Source organism: Lutjanus erythropterus, chromosome 15 (assembly GCF_056507025.1).
Source record: "Lutjanus erythropterus isolate fLutEry1 chromosome 15, fLutEry1.hap2, whole genome shotgun sequence".
Taxonomy (NCBI): Eukaryota; Metazoa; Chordata; class Actinopteri; order Lutjaniformes; family Lutjanidae; genus Lutjanus; species Lutjanus erythropterus.
The window spans coordinates 15,918,075-15,936,360 of NC_139331.1; the positions used below are offsets into that span (position 1 = coordinate 15,918,075).

Genomic DNA, 18,286 nt, shown 5'->3' on the forward strand with positions numbered 1-18,286 from the left:
CACAAATATCTCTACTGCTCAAAAAACACTAAAAACTGTGGGGAAGAAAAACATATGAAATATGATCTTCAGATGAAAAAGAAGCTAAAGCAGCAATAAATATAATGATAACTGGTCTGTCTGGCATTGAATCTGGGCTTCTTGGTCAACAGTTCCTCCAAGGGATACACAAATGCGAACCATCAATATTCAGTTTCAGTTACTGATACAGATCCAGAAGCAGAATAAAGTTGACTCAGCTGTTCATACCATAGTCCTCCTGTCCCATGTTGACCATTACGCCTCCTCCAATGTCAATCTGTCTCTGCGCCGCAGTGTCTTCCAGCTTTCTCAGAATTTCCTCCTGAGCTGTGTCTCCCTCTGGACCCCCCATACTGGCTTTACCGCTCATGAAATGAGCATACAGCTCTGTCTGAGTGATGAGGAAATTCAATTTACGCTGCTGACGCTTGGCCTGCGAGACAGGGAGAAAAGCAGGGAAAAAAATTGGGTGTAATATGTTACAAATCTTTTTTTAAAACTCCATAAAAAAATAGGTGTAGAAAGCAAAAGCTTAATGAGGCATCTCCAAAGACCACTATTTCCATTACACCTACTTCTCTCATCTCTTCATCTAGTTTACGTTGTTCCAGGGCCTCCTTCTCCGCCCTCTTCCTGTGCTCCTTCTCCACTTTGTCATATTTCTTCCAGTACAGCATCATCTCCTTGGTGAGGCGGCGAGCCCGAGGTAACGTCTCCTTACAGTTCTTCTGGGCCTGGATGGCTGCACGCCGCACCTCTCTCATGCACTGATGAGCCAACTGGGACAAGCAAAACACAAGTTAGAGATTGCACTCTACAATTTCATCAGAAAGTCAAGAGTTAGTGTCATGAGTGAACCAGCAACAGAAATATGTGGATCAAAATTAGTATTTTTAACAAAATGATTCAAACTTTTTCTACATAAAAACCCTTCAAAGTTAATTTTAAAAGTAAAGCAGTGTGAAACACTTTACTTACCTTTTTAGCATTGGTCAGTACTAAGTTCTTAGCGGAGGTCTTCTGCTTGAAAGACTGAAAAATAAGTATAAACAGGATAATTAAGACTAATTACCTTAAAAATGGCATTGAACTGAAATGTATAAGTCATGAGTGCCGCGCATACTAACCTTGGGGATCTCCTTTTTTGCAATGGTGAGCCAGACCTTACGTCGCCTTGCATTCAGCTGCTCAATGGTGAGATGCTTCTTCTTCACCATGGGCAGAGGAGCATCATGGGAAAACTTTGCGAAGATCTTGGTGACATAAGGACGCCCCTCATCCAGAAACTCACCCTCTCCCCGTTTCTTCTTTTTCTTCACCTTTTTTAGTTTGGCTAAAAAAACAAAAAACAAAAGCAGGTCAACAATCAATTCTGAAATCTTGTAAACTATTCCTGTAATTAATAATAATAAAAATTTGTCATGTGACACTGACACAATCATGACTCTGACAGATTCCCTTACCCTTGAATTTCTTCTCATCTTTGATTTTCTTCTTCTTTGGACCCAGTAGATGGCGCTGTTGCTCATAGAAGGGGTCATGAGTAGAGAGGAGTCCAGTGCTGTAGTACTGATATTGGTGAAGCTGCAGGGGAAATGAACACAGATAGAAAAAAAGCGATCATGACAATTCAAAAACTATTATAAATATTACTGGGCACTGCATTTGTGTTTGTTTGTGTGTGTGTGTGTGTGTGTGTGTGTGTGTGTGCATTTGTACCTCCCGGTCAGAGTGGAACTTGCTCTGATGCTGCCTGGTGAAGCGATGTAGCCTCAGCATGTCATGCAGCTCCTCCCGAGACAAAGTGAAGTCGGAGTCATCTGAGTCTGTGTCCGAGTCTGTGGTGTCGTCACTTAACAGGATACTCTGCAGGAAACAGAGGAGGAACGCAGTTTTAAAAAAAGGCTGAGAGTGTGCATATGTATATGAGGATATAAAGAACCAATCACAATGTTTATTTACAATAACTTCCAGGTGGAAACGCCCTGTGTTATGTACATATAATTAATACAATACAATTTAATGGCAGCAACACATTTTCTTTTTTAATATGTATTTTAAAAGCGTATACATCTCAGTCATCTAAAAATTGTATTGCATTAATAACAACATAACACACAAAAAGTTAGGTTGAATACATAATTTACATGTTGGGCCACAAGTTTACCCAAAACTAGCAATTAGTCTGACCAGCAGTGAGATGTTGCTGTTGGGTGGTTTACAAAGATGCTAGCAAAGCAACATAGAACATAAAATAAGCACAGGAGGAACGTTCAGTGGGTTTGATCAATGTGCTTAACAAAATGTCTTTAAACGTTACAGCTACGGCTATAAATGACAACACATATAAATATGTTTACCGATTTTACATTGCTGCAATTCAAATCAATTGCCAGCTGACTACCCAGAAATGACTGTTGTTAGCATGACATCACAGTTATTCACTCTACAGTGCATAAGAAAGGAAGCAGACATAGTAGAACACTGAAATGTGTGAAATATGAAGAACGAGGGAGAGAAAACAAGATCAGTAGTGAGGCTGCAATTTATGATCTTTATCTATTCATCTATTAGTTATTTGTGCAGTCTATTAATCAACTGAATGCTTAAATCTGTAGTATAATGGAGAAAATGTCTAAAATACCTTCAGCCATTTCCTATTCTTCTTCAGCTTGGAGAAATTGTAGAAGCTAGTTTTATCTGCCTTTTGATCTGTGGAGTTCACAGGGAGAGAAGAAATATCACACAAACGTGCATGAACGATATCTGAACTGTTAAATGTCATCAGTGAGAATGTGCATCTGTAGTATTATGTGAGTAACATAAATATTAGTGTTTCTGTGTGTATCTTACCTTTACCTTGCAGGAGAACTCCATTGAGCGGCTTCCCTTCTGTCAACCCGTCACCTTGCTCACATGGCTCACTCTTCACGGTCAAAGCTGTGTGCTGAGTGGAGGGGTCCAGGGACAGCCCTGTCCCCAGTACATCATCGCTATCATCACTGTCATCACTAGAACATGAGAAACACATGGCTGTAAGCCCACCATTTTCCCAACGGCAAGAAAATAGCATTTACACCACTACTCTTTAAAATGCACCACCTACTAAAACTGATCCTAGCAAGTGCTCAGGAGCAAATCTTATTCTAAAAGCACACTCCATCTGCCTGTACCTGGTTATGTCTCCATTGAAGATGGCGGCAGTCTGGCGCAGGAAACTGTCCAACCTCAGGGTTCTTTCAAGGCGCTGCAGGTAGAGAGGTTTAGCCAGGGCAGAGCTCCCTGACACCCCGACCTCGAGCCGGCCACCTTGCCCTGACGCCATGCAGCACAGACACCTCTGCCCAGCAGGGCAGCAACTTTTACTAAAAAGACAGAAGTGGAGAGGAGACAGACAGAAAGAGATAAGCAGATGGCTCGAAGTCTGACTGAACAGCACAGGACACTGCTAACTATGGGATGAGTAAGACTCAGCTGTTTTATCATAATTCATCTAAATCATACCACTTCATACCACTTAAAGGATTTGTAGATGACTCATGAGATGTTCATAAGCAGTTGCTGAGTTTTGCCTTCACTTTGCCATTACACATTTTTCCTGCTAGTCTGGCACGTGGGAGATAGCCTACTTCCACACCTTTCAATCACTGCCTACATCTCAAATTTTGTCATGGAAACAAAATCGCCAATTAGTTCAAATATTAAACTGCTCTCCTCCAAAGCCTGGGCAGGCCGTATAGTACCAAGAAATGGATCGTTGTGCAAAATACAGTAGAAACAGTGCACCTACTTTCTCAGGAAGGGTTCCCATTGTTCTTGATTCCAAGATTAATGATCAGACAAAGGTGAAAACCCCTACAAAAGAAGAAACCCACAGTCACACATTGATAGTCACATGACAATAATAAATTGATTTCATAGGGCGCTACTGTGGTCTTTCACATGTTGTGTTCTGATTTATTGTGCAGTACTGACAATGCCTATGTTTATATGCACACTAATTTTCAACTATTATTCAGAATATGTCAACATTCTGACTTTGATACAAGTCACGTAAACATCATATCCTGTTTGGGTATTCTGAATATGGCCTTATTCTACATGGAGCATTTTTCAGTAAAGATATGTGGGATATACTGGTATTAGTCAGTTTTTAGGAGCATTCACAGTGTGTTCAGAATATGCCTCTCAGTTGGGTTTTTCACCAGGCTGGGGTAGAGATGCATGTGCAAAAGAAAAGCCCACATTCCTAGTCAAAAGGAGAGACACACCTACTTTTGGACATTATGAGAGACGTGGATATCAACAGGTTTACAGATATGCACAAATATTACAATGTTGACCTCAAGAAGGTGGGTGAGCAAATGAAAAACAAGGTTGTGTTTGCGAAGTTGGACAAGTCTGACAACAGTGTAAAACTGAAATGAGACTATTTTGACACACAGAGGACAAATGCTTCCAGAGGCTCCAGATGTTCCACTTTTTCATACTTCATTTTGTGCCCATAGACTATTAACAGCTGCATGCAAACAAGCGCATCAGTGGAATATAAATTTTTCATTAACAATGTAAAAAAACTTAACAGAAATACTTATTTTGGAGTAGGTGCAGTATTACACAGGGACTTATGGTTTTCAGGTGACATTTTCCATAAAAATATTTTGTTCAAAAATGTCAAAACAACTAATAAATAAAAAATGGGGAATCACAGCTCCTGCAACGCTACCATGTATTTAAACTGTACACAATCTTCTTCAATGTTAATAATTTAAATAAATAACTAAGGAAAAATCATTAGGTGAGTCATCTAATTTTTCAAGAGTTGTTTCCCCTTTGCTTGTATAACACACAAGGTCATTATACTGCATACTGTTCTCAGTTCAGTCAATGAATTTCAGTTTTTTAAACAGTCAGAATGGATCAATTTAAATTGCCTCCTATAAATGTGATTTAATCAAGTATTATAACGCGGTTGACATTATCCTTTCATTTTTGGGTGTGCAAGTGATCGCTGTGATAGTGGCCATTATATGATAAACTTAAACCCGTCGCCCTCTGTAATTACTACTCATTACATATTCACATGACTTTCTCAGACAAGTTCACTGCCTGAAGAGTGACAGGATGATAATAACTGAAGCCAAAAAGGAGTTTGGTCTTATTAAAAATGAGGGAAAAAATAGCTGTAATATTCTAAGAAATATTTAGCTTCCTTTACTGTCGCACCGTTATGTTATGATTAGCTAGCTAGCTAGCTAGCAAATCTCAATTAGCGTTAGCCAGGGATTGCTAGCTAACCTTGGATGTAGCAGTGGGATTTAGCTTGCCAGCTAACGACCGTTAGCTGCCTTGCTGTGCAAGCACAAGTAGCATTGCCTCCGATCAATGACAGTAAAGGGTCAAGGTGCTAGCGTTAACACAGACTGAGCTTACTGGTTTAAGTAAACCACACCAAAGATATTTATTAGCGTTGGAAACGGTTTGCGTCTGGCCTTTGTTACAGGGCGACTGAATCCTTGCTATCTCATAGCTTTTCATTAGAGACGTTAGCTTATCACACACTAAAGCGTTTTGACATAGACGTCTTCACACCATTAATATGAAGTATTCAAATCGGTTCTGTCTCTTTAAGGCCACCACCTCCCTGCCTAAACAATGTATTAAGATATGATATTGGTTTAATAGGAATTCTTTTAACAGGCTAGTCGCGTTGCAGCCACAGCAAGGCCCTCCGCCCGCGCCTCTCGTACCCTTGTTGCGGACACGAGCGCGGACTCGGTTGCCTGGTGAACGAATGATCCCCATGTTTTAATTCTTTCTCCCTCCCGGCCATCTTCCCCCATTGCTCCTTCGCCATAACAACCACCATGGAGTCTCTCACCTCGGCCCCGTGTCCCCCTTTTCGCCTCTCTCTTCGCTGCTGCCGACTCTCGGTTCTCTGACTCCAAAATGGCGGTTTGAGGCGCCGAGCGAGTCTGTGAGCTTTGAGTCGGCAGCAACACCAGAGAGGCGGCCACTTTCTGTTACTGAGAGAGCAGAGACACGACGCCATGGCGAGGGTACAGCAAGGAGCAGGCGTTTTAATCAATCGCAGATAAAGGGACGCTCGCCTATCAATGTCTGCAAGGACATAAATGTGACAAGAAATCCAAGTGGCGTCTTTTTCAAATAAAGTCAGCTACACGTTAACCGCGTATGCCATTTTGGGCAGGAAATGCGCAACTAATCCAAATTTATCGATGAATTTCCGATGTCGATTAATAGTGTCTGTTCACTGCGAAGATTACCGAGCTACGTCTTACGTCACCATAAGGGAACTCCGTTTTAGGTATGGTGAGGCAGTTTGATATCCACAATGAAATGTGACAATTATAAAATTATTATTTGATGTTAACAGCAGATATGTGCTCATTTTTATTTTGTATAAATTATTGGCATATGTATTTAATTTCTAGCTATAATGCCTTAAATGGGCAGTATTCAAATTAGATGTATTTAATATGCATTTAAAAACATTTGAGAATTTTGTCATTTGTATTTTACTTCGCAGAAAAAACAAGATGTAATTTATAACAAAAAGCTTTAAGAGCTTGTATCTGAAATACTCAAAATGCATTGTTTAATATGCCACTTTATTCTTAAACTGCACACTTACTGAATACCAATGAAGGCCAATTTGATGACATAGATGTCTTTGATATAACAGTTTTTTTCACGTTATTGATAATTTTACTTTATTTTATTTAACTAAAATTATTACATGTTGCTACTGATGCAACCAAATGTCTAAATGTGATAGTATCAGTCTGTATATAGATACTCTTAAGTTATTTGTGCTCATGTCTTATGATAGAAGTAAAATTTTCATCATTGTACTGGTAGGGGTCCAAATTATGCCTGTTGTCACAGTTGCTTAAACTTAAATCTTCCTGTTCAACCACAGCTTACAACCAAACCATAAGTAATGCTTCTCTTACGCTGCATAAGTATGGTCTTGTCCATGTCCTGCTTCATCGCCCCGATGTGCTGACCTATCTTGGTACAGGTGAGTTATAATCATTTGTTAAATATTGATTACACTTTTAAGAAACCAAAATAATCAGTCCATTTGTACTGACAAGCTTTAATGTGCCACAGGTAAATTGTAAAACAGTCAATTATGGAATAGCTTGTTAATTTGTTAATCTACCCCACATTAACTTTCAGATGAACAAAGGACCTGTGGAGTGGAGTGGTTGAACTAAGGAATCACAGATATTGTCTAAGTGTAGGTTATGTTCCCAACAGACAAAACAAGTGCATGTTTTAATGTAGTTAATAGATGTATAGTGCAGTTATATCTGATTCCAGCTTTTGAATCATTTTCTACCATTATAATCAGAGGTTCAGGCACATTGTATGCATCGTACAGCCCTGACAATATTTTACATCACTGTGTCATCTTGTATCATTACCCACAATGTCAACTACATGCTCCCAAACAAAGTGCAAGGGTCTTTAAATCAGCTTCAAATACTGCTAACAAAATACATGTATTCCATAGAGAACAACTGACGCAGCAGCAGTAGGCACTACCAACAGGCAATAAGTTGAACGCCTGTATCCACTGAATGGGTCGTATGGATGGAGTCTGCAGTTCACAGATGGTGGGCTTTCACGTCTTTTCACATTGAGGGACAAGGAGGCTTCATTCATAGCCAGCTGGATTTCTCCTCCTCAAATTTCTGTGGATCAATGAAAGGCTTATCGATGGACTTGATCATCAGTTCACCGCAGTACACGCATTCAGACGCAATGATGTCATCAATGTCTGACTTTATCTGCTCGCGGCTTGTGCCCGCATTGCCCTTTCCCAGGCTGGATGTGTCTCCTTCGTCCTTGGGCGCTGGGCGGTGGCGTGACTTGGATGATTGTGTGGTTGCAGCCAGCTTTTTCTGAAGCTCCTCCAGACGACTTTGCTTATAGACCGTAAGGTGAGGGGTCACTTCCTAGAGGGCAGAAGAAAAAAAGGACACATGGACATTATTTCTATACAAAAGTTGTTTAGGCATGTATCATTACAAGTTTCAAACACAAATCTTTTTGATAAGATAGTTCCTAAACTAATTAAAAGCACTATCGAAGCAGCCGCGGGGAGTTACCTGGAACAGACAGTCATAGTGGAACATGTGTCCACACAGGAACAGGTAGAAGGGCCGGTTGAGCAACGGAAAGTCACAACCAGCACATTTTTCTTGGGAATCCACTACTCCATATTTGTTCCTCATCTCCTGGATGTCTTCTCTGATGCGTTTAGCGCTTTCTGTGGCCTCCTCCATTTCCTGCTTCAGCTCCTCGATGTGCTGGTTGTACTCCTCCAGGGAGCTGCAGATGGCCTCCTGGGAAACCAGAATGAAGACAGAATACATTACATTACTTTGAAGCAATACATGGTGTTTATATAAATGTAACCCAACTGTTGTGCTGTTGTTTATGTTTCTATTGTGTATATTGTTCCTATTGTTTACATTTCCTCCTGTTTATATTGCTTGTATATTTATTATTTATTGTTTTTTTACTGATGCTTTTGTCTACTTTTCTATCCACTTTGCTTCTGTAATACTGCAAATTTTCCTGTTGTGGGATTTATAAAGGAATATCTTATCTAATTGGCTTTACATTCTTCTTTTCATAATTAGTGAAAGGATATTTAATATGTGGTATCAATAAAGGATTGTAAATAACACTTAGTTTCACCTCAACATTAAATAGAAGCACATGTTTATTTTTGTTACAGACCTTAAAATGGTCAATGGTGACAAAGTCTGGGAAGAAGGGCAGGATGTCTTCGATCTTGAGCAGGTTGCAGCTGGACAGACAGTTCATGGCTTTCTTCACATCTTTCTCTTCCTGCACCACATGCCGGGCAATCTTCAGCCAAAGCTTCTTCCTCAGCTCCTCGTCATCGTCAGGCAAGTCTGCACACGACTTGGCCAAGTCTACATCTACCTATGGATGATGAACACGATGCAAATTAGAGGAATGTCGAATTTCATCAAATGTTTAAAATGCTTGACGATTATAAAAACGCAGATGAATATTTTTTGTAGTGATAGGCCCATTATCTGGCATTTTGAGGTAATCAGCAGTGGCCGATGCCTGTGCTCAAGAGACCTATAAACAAAAAATATTTGCAGACTGAGAAACGATGTTAGCATCCTGCTGTAAATTCCCTCAGTCACCATCATCTTCTTTAAATGTTACCATGTTTTTCCCGCCCTAAATGACAGCAAATCTTATCTGAAACACTCACTGGCTATCATTTAATATATAACGTATAGATTAATGCGATTGCATAATGTCGCTTCTTGCATACTGTATCCCACTCTCTGAAATCTACACCATGAGTCAATGTATTTTTTTATTTGAACAATTACTACCAATTCCATCAAAAATAACATGTTACTGGCTAAGATAACCATGTATATTAGATTGAAATGTGCATTGAATAATGGAATTCTGTATAATATTTGAACACATGCCACTCTGACCCCAAAAACGTACATCACTTACTTGTAAAGCCAGATCCACTGCCTCCTCATACAGCTCCATAATCCTATAAACCAGGACACAGGCCCGGAGGTAGCCATGTTCTGCACACAGCCTGAGGGCGTACTTCAGATCATAGTGGATCTCTGAGGCATGCGTACCCGCCTGCTCCAGATACCACAGCAGAGAGTCAGGCCTGTACTTGGCGTAGAGCGACAGCAGGTAGTTATGGATGGCCTCCTCCGTCACGGTCAGCTCGTACACACAGAACTCCATGTAGCGGATGGTCTCACTGATCTGCTGGGTGCTGCCCATCTGACTGTAGTTCATCAGCGCTGGGATGAGCTTCTTCGGGTCCAGCCTCTTGCCCATCTGAATCCACGCATCCACCACTTTTTTGGGAATGTGCTGCATAAGGACGGGGGAGAACTTGTAGAAAAGCTTTTGATCGCAGTGCTTGGAGAGCACGTCCAGAGCGGCGCTGTAGTCGTCGTGTTGGCAGTAGTGGGATATCACTCTCTCATAGTCCTGCATGACGACTGAGAAGTAAACCATGTCATCCACGTTGCCGTGACTGGCCAGAAGGTCATAGATGGTGCTACGGTTGTTGAACAGGCACTCCTTGTGCTTGGAGTTGCTGAGAAATTGGCGAAACTCTTCTCGGGTCTCCTTGAAGATTATGCTGTTACCGTCACTCTCCAGCTGGCCCAGTCGGTTCAGGTAGAGCTCAGCCAGCCAGGTGACCAGCAAGGTGATCTGCGTTCTCTCATTCTGTTTGAGATTATTTAGTTTCTTCAGTAAGAACTCCTTTAGAGCTTCCTCTTGTTTGGCTTCAATGAACTTGAGCGCTATTTCTTCAAAGTAGTTCTGCGTCAGAGCATAACACTTGGCACTTTCGAGGTATCGTTTGTTCTGGAAGCAGTGCTCAGCCTCCTTGGCCAGCACCATGTCCATGCATTCTGGCCGGTCGCGGCAGTACTCTTTGGCCAGATCAAATTTATTCATGCTCATGTACATCTGCCAGACATCCCTGGACTCGCGCTGAACGTGGTATCGGAAAACTGCCCGTTCGGTGTAGATCCACACCAACCCGCCGACTGGGTCCTTGATCATCTTCTTGAGGGTGCCAAATTTATCTGGGAACACATCCTCATACACCACCTGTCCATTCAGAGTGCAGATGGCCTTAACTCGGTCATGGAGCAGCATAAGGAAGTGGAACTGTGTCAGCACAATGGAGATGGGCTTGTTGACACTGAGATCTATGTCAGCGGTGTACTCCCATACCTGTTTGATTGTGAGGGAGGAAATATAGAGAGATATATATGAGAAACATAAAGACAACCAAAAGCAAATGTATAATGTGTAAAGCATTGTTTAGGAACCACAACTTTGCATTAAAAATGACATACGGGTAATTGACTGAATAACATTTAGGCCAAATTCAGACAGAATCAGGCCTTGCAGTGAAAACATCAGTTATCTCATTCACTTTGAATGGAGGTAGATCATTTAGGCTGTGGTGATGAGGGCTGCAGGGTATTCTGAACAAAATGCAGCAGCATGCAGCAGAAAAGTTAAAGCAGAGTAAATGTATGGAGGAACGCAACCTATTATAGTAGCCAATCACATAAGCAATCAGGCATACACTCAGCCTGAAATGTCTCTCAAACCTGGTGCTATTAAGGCGGAATTCATAGAGCATATTATGATACTCTCCCAGTTGCATCTTCTCTTGGTTTATTTCATGTACCCAGCTTCGATGTCTGAGTCTAGCTTAGTTGTTTATGCTGCAAAATACTGATACCAAGAAGCTTCCTTTGGTTTGTGTCCATTTGTTTGAGACAGAGAGCACATGGCTGTGGTCAAGACCCAATGAGTTAAGGGAAAGCCGATGAATCAGAGAAAGAAAAAGTTATTTCCTTTTTTTTCACAGCAGTTATGTTCTAAGCAAAAATTGTACCACCATATAACCCTACTATTAATCACTGCAATGTCTGATTCTGTCTGAATGTGGCCATAATGACAACAGTTGTAAATATTCATAACGATACCTTCATGTTCATGGCCATTACCAGAAGAACAAGCTCACACACACAAACATTTACCTGCACGTCACTCAGCAGGGAGTCAGGCCTGACATAGTCCAGCTGACCATAAAGAACTCCATTACCCATCATCCAGGCGAACGCCTTAGGAGATGTGCGGAGCTTTGAGGTGTAGAACGTGATCTCACTGTATCCCATGTTGGCCGGGAACTCCTGGAAACTGGGCAGCAGGTCCTGGTTCTGGCTGAAGATGGAGCTGAAGCCCTGCTGCTCCGACCCTTCAGCCACCTTCCCCACAAACTGGAACAGGCGTTTGCGGGTGGTGGCGATGATGAAGTACTTGTTCTCCAGGCCACGCTCCACCTCCAGGCAGCAGACTGGTGCAGGCCTCCCATCCTCCTCAAGGGAGTGGACCTGTGTTAGGAAGAGAGTGTTATTGTTTAACTGCTTACAAAGAGGAAGAAATAAAATATGTAGGTCAGTATTTTCAACTGTTTTTGATTGCAGTAATACAGACAAACCTACCAAATATATATGCAAAAGGTTGGAAAAGTCAGATATTGTTCTCATTAGAACAGTTTAAACAATCTTGACCAAATATGTACTGAAACTTCAGAACACATACTAAACACTGTACATATGACAGATGACCACACATGCTCTAACCTGTCTGAAGTATTGATCTGGATTGGTGTTGAACAGGCTGCTGCCTTCAGTTGCAGAGATCTCTGCTTCAAAGATGATGCCTTGACTCGTGCCGACTAGGATGGGTCCCGTGTTGGTCTCATTGCCCAGCAGCTTGTTCCAGCCTACGCTCTCGATGAGGTGGCCTCTCCAGCGGGACAGACTGCGCACCTTCTGCGTGTTCCTGTTGAGGTACAGACACTCACTGGTGCTCAGGCTGATCAGCAGATGGGAGCCTGCAGTGGGAAAATATGGAGGAGGATACAACTGCTGCTGTTAGTAAGTCATAAAAACCATAACACTGCCACCAAGATCTTACAAATGATGCAGCAGCATTGGGTGTTTGATTTGAGAGGGCTTGAGTAGTTCTTTTAGTCTCTGAGACAGTCATGGGGGTAGAATATTCAGCATGCCTTTGTGTATGTATATCTCACTGTACAGCTCTCACAGAAAGAGAGCAGAGGAAAGAGACGGAGAAAGCAATGTAACTGTTGGACACTATGTTTTTCCCTATGTTAGTCCCAACCTCAAAACCTGCATGATGTGTTGACTGGGGGCTACAGACCATTATCAGACACACTAAAACCCAGACACGCCTACCACTAGGGATATAACAAAGTATCGAATATTGCAATACCACAAAAAAGTGCACTGGACTGTGAAGATATCTACCCCGATACCACATGGTTAATAACTGCTGCATTGTTTCATTGTTTTTGGTTTGCAGTTGTACATGATTCAAACATTCATTGACAAAGAAAATGCATGCCAGTTTTTTGCACATGCTTAGGTCATAGCTGGCTTCTTTATTTTATTTTATTAAAGAAGGAAACCAGAAGCAAGTTAAGCAAATTAAAAAGAAAAACAACTTTTATATGAACAATGCTATATACATCATTTATTATTTAACCAGTAACATTTTTCACATCATATTTTTTCTTTGTTTTTCTATTATGGCAATAAATATTGTATCATGGACTCTAAATTTGATTATCATTACATCTCTAGATACCACCACACACTTCTAGTAAATCAGAAGTGAGGGTTTAGAGGGATTATGTCTATACATATCTTTGCATTTTTTTAGGAAAACACTGCATAGTGTTCCTTTAATGCATTGTACCTCATGTGATACTACAAACCCAATATGCATTCAAAAAGCGAGAAACAAATCTGCAGATTATAATAAGAAAATAATATGATAAAAGGAAGACTTGTAGGAAGTCTCCAAAACAAACAATGCAATTTAGTTGTCTAATTATGGCCTGTGTGCAATGTTTTCAAATGATAATATGAATATGTATTATGGTTTTCCTCACCAGTTGGGTCCAGGAACAGTTTGTTCACTTTACTTTCATCTTTCCTCCCTAATTCAATCTGATTGGGCTGATCTGGCTTGGCAAGGTCAATCCTGTATGAAACAGAAGATCAAACATTAGTACCAGCATCTTGTATCAGCTGGATCAACAACTCTTTTAACAGGCTCCAATCAACCACAATAGCCAACAACAGATGAGTACTAATCAGTGAATAATAGCCATTAACTCAAACTAATCCAATCAAAACCACACAAACACCGATGATTAACTGTGTTTTAAGTGCTTGATATGATGGTATTAGTTGCCTCAGCAGGGTGTCCTTTCCCAGACTCATGCACAGCTGATTGTTGCAGACTGCAAGATGGTTTATCTTCTCAGGCGGAGTAAAATCGATCCTTTGCTTGTTGAATATCGGCTTCTCTTCTTCAAGTCTCACATTCACAAAACCTAATGTGTGTGAACAAGTAAAATATAATCAACAAAATGACTGCAACATTTAAGTGTGTGCTAAAACGTTCATTAGACAGGGAATAACAACGTTATAGCACACTAAAATCAGCTAATCATACGGAGCATCTCCAGAGAGGAGGGCGACCTACCTGAATGAGTTATCCCAATGTTGGTGTTTGACAGGCGGCCATGCTGCTGCGCAGTCTGCCTGGTGTTTTGTGAGTCCTCGTACTCGTCAAGAATTGAAGCCATGGTTGAATGTACCTTGTTTCACACCCTGTAAATCAGCGTCTCTCCACATAAACAGACTGACGAAGAAACAATCTTAAGACGACATGGCTAAAAAGCTAGCTAACTAGCTACCTAGCTATCACAACTTCCACCCGTTAAGGGCACGAAACCGTAAGTCCTCTCTACGCGTGCATCTGATTTAAGAAGCAATGTGTAAAATAAAATATTTCACGCAGTAGTTCAAACAGGAATATATGAAATTTCAATCATTCATGCATCATAACAGCTAGCTTAGCTTCCGACTACACACCACAGGGTGGCTCCTGAGAATCAGGTGACACACGGAATCATGTGACCACATTTGATGTAGTTCTTCTATTTGACACTGGGGGCGCAGTTCGTCCAAACTTCGTGTGACTGGTTTGTTTCGGAGTAGAATTAAGCAGCATAGGAAATTATTGTACATACATAAACTCTGATGTGCCTGTGCTTCCCCCATTCTTTGTTTTAGTGCATTATAAAGTTGTTTCTGTCTGTCTCTAGTAGTGGAGGGAAGTGGAACAGAGGTTATAGCTTTTGGGGGTGAAAGTTGTTTTTAGGTCTTGTTATTCTGCTTTTTGATTGTCCTCTATCTTCTTCCTGAATGGAGGGGAGAAAAACAGCTTGTAATCGACCAATGTAAATGCCTTCCAAACTGCTTTAGTCTTTATTTTCCCAAACTATATATTTTTTATTCTTTATTAAACATTACCTCATAAGCAACATGGCAGCAGGTTTCATGTATAACCATGACATAACTTACACTTGTTTGAAAAAAAAAAAAAGAATAAAATAAAGTACCATACAAGAAAATCAAACTAAAATTAATAAATACTTATAAAGAAATACGCATTGGATTATTATCCCCGTGCAGTTTTCTTTAAACGTGCATTTTCTTCAGTATTTTGCACATTCCCAAGCAAAACTGCACACCCCTTGCATTTAAACACAGCTGTAAGATATAAAGTACATGTTTTGTATTTCTGTTGTCATTTTTTATATTTTAAAGTTAAGCCATATACTCATGTTTCTTGACTTTTGCAGGACTTGTTTTTTTAAAATATATATATATTATTTTGTTATTTTCTATACGTTTGTTATGCATCAAAATACCAAGGGAAATTGTAAAGCGCAACGTAAAACCTACTTGGCAATAAAGGTGACTCTAATCCTTCATGAGTATATAAATGAATAAATAGGATTAAATTAAAAGGTTAGAACATAATGACATTTCAGACATTTGGAGTGGACTTGAGTATTGAAAGTGGTTTGTTTCTGTCTCTTCTAGGTGGGAGTGTCTATGCAAATCACAACCTGTCTGGGCACTAACTCACCCTAAAAGCGTCTCGCCCCGCACATGTCTCCCGTCAGTCAGAGCAGGACAGACAGCCTGACGGTATGTGACACACACAGAGACACTCCTTAGTTCACTCTCGGTACCTACAGTCTCACTACGACCACCGAAGGAAAGGAGTCTGTATTTGCAACACGGTTAATGCGCGGCTCGACATGCCACCTCACATGGATTACTTTTACCACGAGTCCCGCGTCCCCTCCGCCTGCGGGCTGACCCGGGAGGACGAGCTGGACCCCGGGGTCATCAGCTGCATGCTGGTCGGCGACGGAGCCGTCGGCAAGACCAGCATGATCGTCAGCTACACCTCCAATGGATACCCGACAGAGTACCAACAGACTGGATTTGATGTCTTCTCCGGTCAGTCAACTTTTATTCACTACTTTCTTTACAGTATCAGCAGTGGTCATTAGTCAATTAACTTTTTTTTCGGTATCAATTAATCTGCTTATTATTTTCATTATTAATTGTCTAATCGTTGTCTATAAAGTGTCATAAAATGAGAAAGAAAAGCAGAAAATCTTCGCATTGAAGAAGCTGAAAACAGCAAGTTTGACATATTTGCTTAAAAAAAATGACTGAAACAGTTAATCAGTAATCAAAATAGTTGCCAACTACTTTTCTTGTAAAAATGGCATAAATTTGCATGGAGGCTTTGTGTTTGCTTTGATTCAGTATGAAGGTTAACACTGAATTAGAGGCTTATAGGCAATAATGTGCCAAAGCTTAGAAGGTAATACACCATAAAATTTATAGTTATACAAGTCAGAATATGCTGCTCTGAGGAGATTTTAGTGTCATTTGATGGGCTTAGCTTTAAACTTTTATATATGTAGCCTGTGCTTTAATGTGTGCATGTGTCTTATGCTCTTGATGTGTGTGATTTTAATGTTTGAAACTGCTTCTTTCTTTGAAATATGTGTAAAATAAAGTGAAGTGACTGATTAATGTTATTGATTTCCAACAGGTCAGGTCCAAGTAGAAGGATCTCCGGTCAGAGTTCAGCTTGTAGACACTGCTGGACAGGTAAAACTATTAGTTTGTTTGTTTTCACAACAAGAAAGTATGTAGACAAATACCATGGACTGTTTTCTTAGTCCTGAATTTATAGTCCCAAGTGTTTATCTGTTTTTATGATCCTGAGTTCATTGTCTCTGATTATGAATTTATCTGTTATGTAATGTAGGGCCGCTACTAATGATTATTTTCATTGTTGATTAATCTGTCTCAAACAGTTTAATTGATCAGAATAGCAATTAATTTAATAATTGACAATTAATTGATTAATTGTTGCATCTCTAATATAATGTACTGATTTCGTAATGTCATGAGAGATAAACTATGAAGGCAGAAACCAGTTGCCTCATCCAATATGTGACTCAGTAACAAGATTTCATTCTGAATGTTAATGGATGACCTTTAGTGACTCAGTCTCTTTCACTCATTCCTGCTTCATGTCTGTGCACAGTCTGACTGACACTAACTTTCTGTCTTCATGTCTCATTCAGGAGGAGTTTGATGAATTCAGGGCTCTGTCCTATGCCCACACGGACGTCTTTCTCCTGTGCTTCAGTATGGTCAACCCCACCTCGTTTCACAACATCACCAAGAAGTGGGTTCCCGAGATCCGGGCTTACAACCCATCCTCGCCCATCGTCCTCGTTGGGACTCAGTCAGACCTGTTGCTGGACGTAAACGTCCTCATCAACCTGGACAAATCTAATGTCAAGCCGGTCCTGAGCTCCCGGGCTCGGAGCATGGCGGAGAAGATCAGGGCTACGGACTACATTGAGTGTTCGTCACTCACGCAAAAGAACTTGAAGGAGGCGTTTGACTCGGCCATCTTCGCTGCAATTAAGAACAAAGCCCGCAAAACCAAGAAGAGGAGGTTTTCTGACAGGCGCACAAAAGCGTTCTCCAGGTGCAGCTGGAAGAAGTTCTTCTGCTTCATCTGAACTCATGAACAGACTGTTAACCCTGTGGGTTGTGGACAAATCTCTTAATTTATTTATACTTTCGCTTGACGTCACAGCTCCGATCTGTGGCAGTTCAACATCCCTCACTGTTAAATATTTGCCAAATGGTTGAAGGGGAACACAATATGAGCACAATGAGCACATCTGTGGAGACAGCAGAGAGGATTCTGGGTCATTCTCAGCTGGTTTCACACTGCAGCAGACAAAGTCAGGACAGCAATGTCCTTTACATTAATGCAAATGTTTGATTGTTCCAAAGCAGTAGAAAAAACATCTCACTTAATAAAGGAGAAATATGTAAAACCTGGCATTCAAAAATTCAAAAATGAATGCTGTGATCCAAATGGCAAGTTGGAGCCATAGTTCAGGAGTTCAGTGACTGCCTGCCAGACTCCTTATGATCTCCTTATGAACTGTTGTAAACATCTACTCGTTCTAAAATGATTTCTTACGACTCATAAACAATGAATCATTTAGTGAACAATTCTGCATAATTTTTAACTCTAATAAATGCAAAAGGGGCAAACTAAAACAAATGTTCAGCACCAGAATGGAAATTTCAAAGGACAACATGCTGGCAGGGACACTGAACAGGAGTGCAAGACAAGTGTAACATCTTATTTTGACAGTGACGAG

At 40.7% G+C, this 18,286-nt stretch overlaps 3 protein-coding genes across 7 annotated transcripts in view; 1 reads left to right on the forward strand and 2 right to left on the reverse strand.

The window, feature by feature from the left end:
• The window catches only part of ino80 (INO80 complex ATPase subunit), a 50,965-nt gene extending 44,897 nt beyond the window's left edge, over positions 1–6,068 (reverse strand). The window contains exons 1-11 of one of the 5 annotated variants that reach the window (XM_084738162.1): positions 5,903–6,068; positions 3,812–3,876; positions 3,195–3,386; positions 2,875–3,032; positions 2,666–2,733; positions 1,741–1,887; positions 1,485–1,605; positions 1,149–1,354; positions 1,000–1,053; positions 597–800; positions 250–454 (exon numbers count right to left, since the gene is read on the reverse strand). In XM_084738162.1, coding sequence (XP_084594288.1) covers positions 250–454; positions 597–800; positions 1,000–1,053; positions 1,149–1,354; positions 1,485–1,605; positions 1,741–1,887; positions 2,666–2,733; positions 2,875–3,032; positions 3,195–3,346 — 1,315 coding nt within the window. In that variant the 5' untranslated portion in view covers positions 3,347–3,386; positions 3,812–3,876; positions 5,903–6,068. The remainder of the gene's footprint in view (positions 1–249; positions 455–596; positions 801–999; positions 1,054–1,148; positions 1,355–1,484; positions 1,606–1,740; positions 1,888–2,665; positions 2,734–2,874; positions 3,033–3,194; positions 3,387–3,811; positions 3,877–5,902) is intronic. The other 4 variants (XM_084738163.1, XM_084738161.1, XM_084738165.1 and 1 more) reach the window with 4 other exon arrangements.
• A 1,056-nt stretch (positions 6,069–7,124) lies between these two features.
• Positions 7,125–14,627, reverse strand: vps18 (VPS18 core subunit of CORVET and HOPS complexes). Its single transcript, XM_084738166.1, has 9 exons — positions 14,200–14,627; positions 13,906–14,047; positions 13,601–13,692; positions 12,264–12,517; positions 11,658–12,011; positions 9,574–10,836; positions 8,800–9,009; positions 8,163–8,399; positions 7,125–8,009 (listed from the first exon to the last, which is right to left on the reverse strand). The coding sequence occupies exons 1-9, from the start codon at positions 14,300–14,302 to the stop codon at positions 7,713–7,715; spliced, it is 2,952 nt and encodes a 983-aa protein (XP_084594292.1). The 5' UTR covers positions 14,303–14,627; the 3' UTR covers positions 7,125–7,712.
• Positions 14,628–15,669: 1,042 nt separating this feature from the next.
• rhov (ras homolog family member V) lies at positions 15,670–18,085 on the forward strand. The gene is made up of 3 exons (XM_084737160.1): positions 15,670–16,034; positions 16,642–16,700; positions 17,183–18,085. The coding sequence occupies exons 1-3, from the start codon at positions 15,830–15,832 to the stop codon at positions 17,627–17,629; spliced, it is 711 nt and encodes a 236-aa protein (XP_084593286.1). The 5' UTR covers positions 15,670–15,829; the 3' UTR covers positions 17,630–18,085.
• The last annotated feature ends 201 nt before the right edge of the window (positions 18,086–18,286 follow it).

Bases quoted from the DNA above. Each gene is read 5' to 3' on its own strand.
- vps18 (XM_084738166.1), bottom strand. From the start codon at position 14,302: ATGGCTTCAATTCTTGACGAGTACGAGGACTCACAAAACACCAGGCAG. The intron at 13,693-13,905 runs GCAACTAATACC...TGTTTCATACAG, and splicing joins GGAAAGGACACCCTGCTGAG to GATTGACCTTGCCAAGCCAG. The intron at 8,400-8,799 runs GTCTGTAACAAA...CTGGTTTCCCAG, and splicing joins TCACCATTGACCATTTTAAG to GAGGCCATCTGCAGCTCCCT.
- rhov (XM_084737160.1), top strand. From the start codon at position 15,830: ATGCCACCTCACATGGATTACTTTTACCACGAGTCCCGCGTCCCCTCC. The intron at 16,035-16,641 runs GTCAGTCAACTT...GATTTCCAACAG, and splicing joins TGGATTTGATGTCTTCTCCG to GTCAGGTCCAAGTAGAAGGA. The intron at 16,701-17,182 runs GTAAAACTATTA...TGTCTCATTCAG, and splicing joins TTGTAGACACTGCTGGACAG to GAGGAGTTTGATGAATTCAG.